Raw genomic sequence first — 9409 nt, forward strand, 5'->3', positions numbered from 1 at the left:
TAAGACATTATGTTCTTTTTTTTATTTTCTGTTTTTGCTAGTTATAACCTCAATCATCTAAATCATTAAATTATGGATTGGTTATGATTTTAAATGCAGATAAACTAGATAGTCTTTTGATGAAAAAACAAACTATTCACTTCTATTTCTCCATATGCCCTTTTTAAAAGATCTTTCCGTTTTGCTTCTCTATTCATGTGAAATGGAGCCCATTTGAAGGGAGTTATTTTACTAAGTCAATTTTAAATTTTAAATTTATTATTTGAATATGTCATATTGATTGAAGCATTTGGATTTAGATTTGGATTTGGATTTGGACATAAATTTATAATAAATTTGAACCAAACCCCTCCCCCCACCCCCCAAAAAAATAAATAAATAAATAAATTACCTATAGATATATTATTTTAAATAACTTAATATTCAATAGGAAGTTGCAATCGTAGTGATATAGGGCTATATAATGTTTTTTCTTAAAATTAATTAATTCGTAGAATGCATAGTTTGTTGCGGTTAATTAGGTAGGCAACCGACACATTTGTGTTTGTACTTTCTTCTTTATTGTTTATGAAAATTATTAAGTTCTCAATTGGACAAAAAGTAGTTACATAATAGTGTTTTTGGTTTAAGAACATGGGTTTTTTTTTCCTTTCTTTTGAATCATTAAATTTGCCAATTTAAGGTTAGACCTTGCTAGTACCATTGCCCTTTTTTGCTTTTATTTTTATTTTTGGATTTTCAAAATTACATTATTTGTCATTGTGCCTTTATGCATTAGTTTATAAAAAACTTCTAAGACCAGGCCCATTTGAGGGATGCCATCCACGCCAGAAGCCAGAAGCCAGAAGCCAGAAGAATAAGCAGGCTAGGCACAAGGGAGGTGAAGAATTCCCACATTTCTAAGTCAATGCTTCACATGATCCAAACATTCAGAAGTAAAAGTCCTTCCGTTCCACAGCCTGTCAATAGCAGCTGTAAACAGGGCCTGTCTGTCGCATCATACGTACTTCATACAAACTTAAGTTTTAAGGTAAAGTAGCCATTTCAACAATATAGGGTTGAAATCAGGGAGCCGGTGGAGACGTTGATGTCTTGCTTCTGCAGATATAGAAACACAAGTAGAGATCATATTCAACCACTCCAACAGAAAACCAACAAATTAATTTCCACGTGAAACCAACAATACATTTATTTACAAAGGAAACTTGAAAGAGAAAAGAGGAAGAGATGATCTTTTTGATTCCTCCCCCGATAAATGGTTTCTTTCTTTTAAGTTTGATACAGAAACTGAGACATCATGTACACAAACAGGAGCTAGAGGAGCCAGGGAGAGGGGCTACGGATCCACAGGCCCCGCCACTGCCTCGTCGCTAGAGTCATACTCCGCTTCGCTCAGCTCCTCATCACTCGATTTCTCTTCTGGAGCAGCTCCCACGTCTTCCGGTTTGGCATATTTCTCACAGTATTCTGGATTCATATTAAGTTGCTTAGTAAGGAGGCAAAGGAAGAACTTCTGACTTGAGAACTAGCAGGAAAACCAACAAGAAGGAAAGATAAATTGCCATGGTTTGAGTATGTAAAATAATCCCAATTAGCAAAACTGGCATCCATGCACGTTGAAACAATTTAATATACAAAGGACGCTCGAAAATTGCCTTACTGAATTAAAGACTAACTTGTTAGGAACAGCGAAAAAGGGTCCATGTGCCCCAAACCCAGCCCAAGTGGTTCGGGGAAACACTCAAGTTAAACCAAATTCAAATTAAAGGTCCGTGTCCTAGAGCATCAAATAATATATTTTCCTTATATTAAACGCTGTTACTGCCAAACTAATAATGAAGTCAAAACACAATTCTTAAAGTTGAAAAAACAATAATTCTGTACTGGGCATCAAATCCTACCTAGTTATTTAAGAACATAATCAAGCATGGGCTATGATCCACGAACACCAGAAACTAAACGTGATGTATGCGTGAAACTACAAGCCTATTCAACACAATAGAAATGCAACAACAATAGGAGCAATCTTGCTTAAGTCATCAAATTGACCACAAAGAAAAGAATAATTAAACTGGTTACTCTGTTGCATGGCTATATGAAATATCACAGGCACACATACTGGGCAACCTACTACCATGTGTTTTGCCAACATAAAAATTTGTTTAAAGAACCATCCAGATCTTTCCACCATTCAATTAGTAATGAATCTCCCAGAGGAAAAAACCGACGTCTTGAAACATGATGAAATTTACATAGAACGCTGTAGTAAATCATGAATTTATGTATGGCACTGTGCTACTACTTGAGAGTGCTATTTTCAATCATCTCTGTATCCATTTCAGTCCCCTGCTTCAATTGTGTTTGATGCTTCTCTAGTAAAATAATGGTATTACTGCAAAAACCCCTAAACTTCACCACTACTAAACTGATCTTGTAATTACCAAGATGGGATGTTAAGCATTTTCCCTCCCCTAGAATTTGGATTAAAAGTGGAAGCATTAGTAGAACTCTTTTATCAGAATCCATAATTCATAGGTTTCCATATGCAACTTCAGCAATGATCCCTCCATCTATTATCCGATCCATTTATCCCACCCTCAAGTGGAGACTTACAATACAGTGGGGGTGAACATCTCAAGAAGCAATTTCCTGCATGGACATACTACTGATGCATAAATGATTTTAATCTTGCCACAAAAATGAGTTTCTTATTTAATGAAACCAGTAGTTCCAATCTAGTAGGACCTTGTTTAATATGTTTTTGGACATACGATCATATCTGTAAGTTAGGTGGCCATATACATTTTCAGTTTTAAGTTATAACAGTTCAGATTTTTTATATTGTTCTGGAAAACAGCAAAGAAAAGACAGCCTGCCAGGACAATCAGAAAATCCTGCTGCATTCTGCATTTACCAAAGCTTTTAAATTGATAACAATGGCAAGCCTTGTTTGTTTTGCATAACCAAAGGATATTTTACACGCTAAGCTCAAATTTGTGTTCCAGAAATGCGTAACTAAAAAGATGCATTGAAACTACAACTTCAGAATAAGAAATGTTCCCATATGGTCGACACAAACACAGGTTTACAATTGTTTCACATTTTTTCTCAATTTGATCCTGCTCCATTTACAAGTAAAAAAAGGGGGGAAGAGAATAACAAGAGAAAGAAAAACTGGAAACATGGCCACTAAATCCATTTCCAGTTTGAAGGCTGATTAGCAAGATCAACTCATTTGAAATTGGGTCTATATTGGATTAGTTGGAATGAAATTTTTAGACCAAAGTTGCTAAACCAATTTATGATAAAAATCCTTAAGATATAGCTTAACTTGAACCTAAAAAGTATTTTTTATTTTTTTCTTTAGGAAACAAAGATACTATAAGACCAGTTTTGTTATATGGCTCAAAATGTTGGGTAGTCAAATACCAGCATGAGCAAAAGACGAGCGTAGCGGAGATGAGGATGCTAAGATAGATGTTCAACCATACAAGAAAAGATAAAATTAGAAATGTGGTTATTCGTAATAAGGTAGGAGTAGTGCTAATCGAGGAGAAGATGAGAGGACTAGACTAAGATGGTTTGGTCATGTGAGAAGAAGATCAAGAGACGCTCTAGTGAAGAGAGTTGATGAAATGGAACAATTAGCCAAAAAAAGAAATAGAAGCAGACCCAAGAAGACTTTGGAAGAGACATTAAAGTTTGATTTGAAGTGTATAGGCCTAAATGAAGATATGATAAAAGACAAAAATACATGGAAGTCTAGAATTCATGTAGCCGACCCCACATAATGGGATAAATGTTGGGTATGTTGTTGTTTTCTTTAACTAATTAGAAAGTATTGTTCTACTTCCAAAAAGAAAGAGAAAAAAAAAACAAAAAAAGCAGCAGCAGTAGCTTTAAGAAAGAAAGAAAAGAAAAGAAAATTCTCTTCATAATACACCTAGAAATACTCAAAGCTTCATGAAGCTGAGGCTCGGTATTAGTGAAAGCTTGTTAACCCCGAAGCAAAAATTTATTTTGCCCCCATCTAAGTAAATGCAGCTTCTTATTGCTTATGGTTAAAAGTAAAAACATGTTTAGAAACAGTAGTGCAAGTAATTTCAAGAAAAAAAACCATCTTTGATGAGGTGGCTAAAGGTGCATTAAAGAAGTTCTAGGCTTCTAGCATTGTTGGTCAATGTAAGTAGTGGTAACAATGTTAATAATGAAATTCATCTTTATCTTTTAGCCTAACAAAAAAAAAGAAATTCATCTTTATCTTACTAAAAAAAAAAAAAAAGAAGAAGAAACATCTGGTCCTCATAGTGAGAGAACAGTGATAGCAATTTGGGTGCAACAAGGGGTAATGGCAGCACTACAGAGGCTAAAATGGTGGCAAAGGTGTTGGAAAGAATTCTGGAAATTGAATATTGCACAGATTGCAAAGATAACAATGCAAGGAGAAAAAAAAAATTCAACAACTAAAAACAATATTTTATTCAGCAACCAAATTCGCCAAAAAACTACTTGTTTTCTTAGTAGAAAAAATAAGATCAAGAATTACTCCCAAGCAGACAGTGCTATACTTTGGTTTGCTGCCATCCCGCACCAGTCTAATACTGTCTTGAAAGGTCAGTATAGATGCATCTGAACTTATTTCAGAATTCAGAGAGACTTAAGTTAGAATCAGGATGACTGTACTCACCTTAATCACACGAACAAAACAAAGAATGGCAGTCTATTCAAGGATAAACTTCATCACTTTTTACTAGCAACAGTTCCATGTTCTTCAGGGAGGACGCGAAAACATGAAGGAAAAGAGTAGATTTGTCCTGAAGATCTACTTTCATCATCTATTCCTTTTTTTTTTTTTTTACAGTAGAAAAGGATATTGCTTCAATTATCCAACTCCTACATATTTTTATGTGTGCAGTGAGATACATTCCTGCCACAGAAACAAATAAGATAAAAGGGAAAATTACCAAAAATTTCCAAGCTTTGGCCTGAGTATCAAAATATATAATGAACTTTAACTTTTATCAATTCTATACCTGAACTTCTACATTGTAACAGTTACATAGCACCATCAAATTAAAATTAACGGAGCAACTTGCCATCCACAATTTGCCAACTTGACAAAGGGGAAGGTGTACATGTCGGCCCATTTGGAGGAACAATATGCAAAGCAAAGGGGGAAATATCTCACAATCAAAACCCTTATCTTTAAATTAAAACCCTAATCTTTCACAATCAAAGAGGTGAACTCAGTTTGGGGACTGCAGCTCACAATTTCGCACATAAAGGAGAGCCAATACCGTCTCAACCAAGAGGGGTTTCCTGAAAAGATTACAAAAAGACTCCAACAAAAACCAATGTGGTGGTGAAGCCTACATGAAGGAAAGCGTACTACCAAGACTCTGACCATGGACCACCACAGCAGCACTGGCATCAAGGATTCCTCTGCACTTTAATTGGTACTTATTATTTTGTCCATGAAATTAAATTGAACAAGTCTGAAGTTTCTTTGTTGATTTGTGAATGTATTTCCTTAATTGCTTATGGTTATTGTATATGTTGTATGAATTGATGATGAACAGGTGAGAATTGCAAGGATTTTCAACACACATGGGCCTCTGATGTGCATCAATGATGGACACATTGTTAGCAACTTCGTTGAGCAGGTAGATTGATTCCGGAGTTCATTGTTATTTTCTTTTCTTTTTCGAGAATGTGATTTGAACGAAAGAATTTTGTGATGGTGAACAGGCCTCGAAGAAGGAGACAATGACTGTATATGGAAAAGGGAAGCAGATGAGGAACTTCCAGTACATGTCAGATTTGGTAAGGTGCTTTAATTTGCTCTTTAATTAGGGTTTTATTCTCAGAGATTTCTCCCCTTCGCTTTCCAGATTTTCCCTCCAAATGGGCTGACATACACCTTCCCCTTTGTCTTCACACATCAGGACAGCAAGGTGGTCTGTTAATTCTAATTTGATGGTGTTATGTCATTGTTACAATTTTAGAAGTTCAAGTATAGAATTTATAAAAGTTAAAGTTCGTTATATATTTGATACACAGGCAAACGTTCAGGAATTTTTTGGTAATTTTCCCTAATATAAATGTTGGGTTAGGTGTCTGAACAGAGAGCAAAGTCTAGGATACGACAAACTAATGTTGATTCCAAATAAGAAGCGCTATAACTTCATGACTCACACAACAATGTAATGGCAAGCTATGATGTTATCTCACCACATCTAGACATTTTAGAATTTTGAGGAAAGGAATAACAAACTTATTACTGGATCAGAATGATTGCTAGGACAGCATCAGAAACATCATTGACAAAAAATTTTGAATCTTGTTGGAAAGAGGAAGAAGAATTAACGAAAAATGGATACAATAAAAATGAAGGCAGGATGGTTAAAATGGAAAAGTGCATTCAGCGTTTTATGTGATAGTAAGATTTCAAACAAAGCTAAAAACAAAATTTTATAAGACAGCACTAAGACCAGCTTTGTTATATGGCACATAATGTTGAGCAACAAAGCACTAACAAGTGCAACATACGAGTGTAATAGAGATGTGGATATTACGATGGATGTGCTATGTGACCATACAAGAAAAGAAAAGATAAAACTAGAATTGAGATTAGTCATAAAAAAGTTGAAATGACTCCTATTGAAGATAAGATGTGTAAAAGAAATTAAGATGGTTTGGTTAAGTGCGAAAAAGACCAATAAGGGCTTCTATGAGAAGCATGGATGGAATGGAACAAGTATTTAACCCAAAAAAGAAAGTAAAGGAAAACCAAGAAACTTGGTGGAGACATTCAAGCATGATATTAATTATAAATCTTACAGAAAATAAAACCGTAGGTAAAAATGACCGGAGAACTATAATTCATGTAGTGAACCCACATGATGGGATAAAGGTTTGGTATGTCATTGTTTTTGAATAAAATAGAAGTTCCTTGAAGTAGAGCTGCGAGTCCAGCCAGGGTTTAAGTTAATGTCATGTTGCCAAAAGAGTTGTAAATTAACCATCATGGTAACGGTGAGTAACCAAATAAGATTTAGTAGCAGTTTGTGCAAATAATTACCTTCATACAGTTCAGTCAAATAGTAAAAAGGATTTTTAGCAAAATGACAAATAGATTCTCATCTGCATCAGGTTTGGCAAAGTGGGTTCTGCTTGACACAAATTTTAGCGTCCACAATGTAGGCTAGGAAATCTAAAGCATCCAGTTGTTATTAGCTCAACCAACTAAGTGTGGCAGATGCCCACCTAAGTGACATCTAACATCATGTGATCCAGAAAAAGGGTCACAAGTGGGATGCCCATGCAAAGCAGACCCAATATGGCTGGTGGCTGAGTGAGGTATGATCAAGGATATATATGAGCATTTTCAGAAGAATACAGCAACCACCACTGTTCTTTGTAACTGCATTACTCACAGCTCCAGTGATGCTCAAACAATTCTAATCTCAATCATCATCCTACATTCAACAGTTCATCATTTACAGGTATAGTATGTAGTTTTGTGCATGGCTAAGACAAGTCTATGTTACATTACCCAGTTTGCATGAGGAGCACAAGCTCTACCCCTTCACGCGCGGGGGGGGGGGGGGGGGGGGGGGGGGGAAGACTTCACATACGAGTTCAAGGGAATCATGTATATTTCATTTTGTTGGAACACTACAATAGTAAAATCCCTCTCAGAAGAAATAGTTATGGACATGGCAAAGGATTTTAACCAAGTCTCATTTGCAAAGCAAGGAATCCATCATTCATGGCATATAACATATACAGGTTAAATACCTTTAACTCTTAAGTCATAAGCCGTCCGGTCTCGCATCATGAGAGCTGCAGCCTCCCCGTTCAATGGGTCTGATGGATTAGGATACAACAAAAGTTGTGGCAGGAACACTTCAAACACATTAACAAGATCTGGGAGAACACAGATGAGAAGTTACTCTTAACAACCAACAAGGAAATTGGACGCTTATTAGGGAAAAACAGCATAAACTTCATTTACCAAACATAGGGCTCCAGGTCTGATTGATGACATCTAAACACACAGATCCTGACCTGTATTTAAGATAATTCACCGAGAAAGTCAGAGAAATCCTTGCTCCTTCAGTCAAATCTACGGTGCACTACCCTTTATATAAAAAATTAGAGAATCTTAACATTTTACTCACATTTCATCGACATTTGGGTGGTAAATTTTATTGACAAAACCTATTGAAGGAGATTTATATGGATAAGCATCTGGAAGCTCAACCCTTATCTTCCACACACCTCCATGATAAGGACCTACAAAGAACAATTAGTAGGAAATACAGACAGATACAAGTGAAGCTAAGTGGGAATGGTAAAAAGAATTTTTTTTTTTTTGTGGGGTGGGGAGACTTTTCTTCATCCAGAAATGAATACACCCTTTCTATAAAAGGACAAAATACGCAAAATCACAAGTGAACAAGATTCTGCAGCAGTTATATATATGAATCAGTTATTACAACCACCATTAACTCCTTTAGATGCCTTGAGTCGTCACAAGTCCAAAAATTGTGGACAGATTCGGAGTAAGAAGCCACAACTATTACAAGATTCTGGGCATTGAAAAGCAGAAAAAACATGCCTATGTAAAATTTGTTAAAACCCAAAAAAGGTAAACCCCAATTGTGAAAAGATCGAATCCCACATCTACGTATCAAACACCCAGACTAAAAAACCCTTCACAAAGAAAATTTTCGTAGCGAATCTAATCCATAACATGTGACAATAATTACATCAAAACATGTAAGCTCATCATATATGCAAATGGTCGAGCAAGAAAAATAAAGAAAAGGGGAGTATCAGGAATTCGCAAAGGCATACGAGTCCAAGTTTTCATCTAGAACCCTAAGGAATATCTGATAGAGAAAAGGGTAAGAAGTTACTATCACTGGGCCCATGGAAATGCACATAAAACTCTTGCATCCCATCATTGATCATCTCCACCTTGTAATCACTCATCATCCTAGTTTCCAGAAACAATTAAAACAAAAACCAAACATCAAGTCCAGATTAATTCAAGAAAATCTAAGAAATCACAGAGACAAAATTCGAGAAATCAAGTAGAGGACTAACAGTTTCATCAAGTCCATCTCTCTGCGCTTGCTTGGGGAAGACATGATTTTTCCCTGAAACTTGTCGCCTTTTCCTTCGGTTCCGTAGGTTGAGAAGCAAAGATAGAGAAGAGAAGAGAAGAGAAGAAACGAGTTGTAGAGAGAGAAGGGGCAAGAGAGAGAGAGAAAGAGAGAGACAGAGAGAGATAAAGAAAGGAGTTAACTTGAGAGAAGCAAAAACTGGTTCAGACATCAATGAGTGAAACTTGGAGATAAAATAGATTGTATTTGCGATTAGGCCCCTTTAAATATTGGTA

At 35.9% G+C, this 9409-nt stretch overlaps 1 protein-coding gene across 3 annotated transcripts; it reads right to left on the bottom strand.

Moving 5' to 3' along the window:
• Window positions 1-1146: 1146 nt before the first annotated feature.
• Window positions 1147-9409, bottom strand: LOC127801939 (ubiquitin-conjugating enzyme E2-23 kDa). 3 transcript variants are annotated; one of them, XM_052337482.1, is made up of 6 exons: window positions 9115-9376; window positions 8925-9004; window positions 8184-8298; window positions 8018-8070; window positions 7801-7929; window positions 1147-1467 (listed from the first exon to the last, which is right to left on the bottom strand). In XM_052337482.1, the coding sequence occupies exons 1-6, from the start codon at window positions 9156-9158 to the stop codon at window positions 1337-1339; spliced, it is 552 nt and encodes a 183-aa protein (XP_052193442.1). In that variant the 5' UTR covers window positions 9159-9376; the 3' UTR covers window positions 1147-1336. The 3 variants fall into 3 exon arrangements, with proteins under 3 accessions (XP_052193442.1, XP_052193445.1, XP_052193444.1); XM_052337485.1 differs by having other exon boundaries at window positions 1382-1525; window positions 9115-9394; XM_052337484.1 differs by lacking the exon at window positions 1147-1467 and adding an exon at window positions 3953-4927 and having other exon boundaries at window positions 9115-9409.

The sequence above is a fragment of the Diospyros lotus genome, chromosome 5, assembly GCF_014633365.1.
Source record: "Diospyros lotus cultivar Yz01 chromosome 5, ASM1463336v1, whole genome shotgun sequence".
In the NCBI taxonomy this organism is placed as follows: Eukaryota; Viridiplantae; Streptophyta; class Magnoliopsida; order Ericales; family Ebenaceae; genus Diospyros; species Diospyros lotus.

Coding starts and splice junctions, on each gene's coding strand:
- LOC127801939 (XM_052337482.1), bottom strand. CDS start 9,158: ATGTCTTCCCCAAGCAAGCGCAGAGAGATGGACTTGATGAAACT. Junction 9,005..9,114: donor GAGATGGACTTGATGAAACT/GTTAGTCCTCTA, acceptor TCTGGAAACTAG/GATGATGAGTGATTACAAGG. Junction 7,930..8,017: donor GACCTGGAGCCCTATGTTTG/GTAAATGAAGTT, acceptor GTGTTCTCCCAG/ATCTTGTTAATGTGTTTGAA.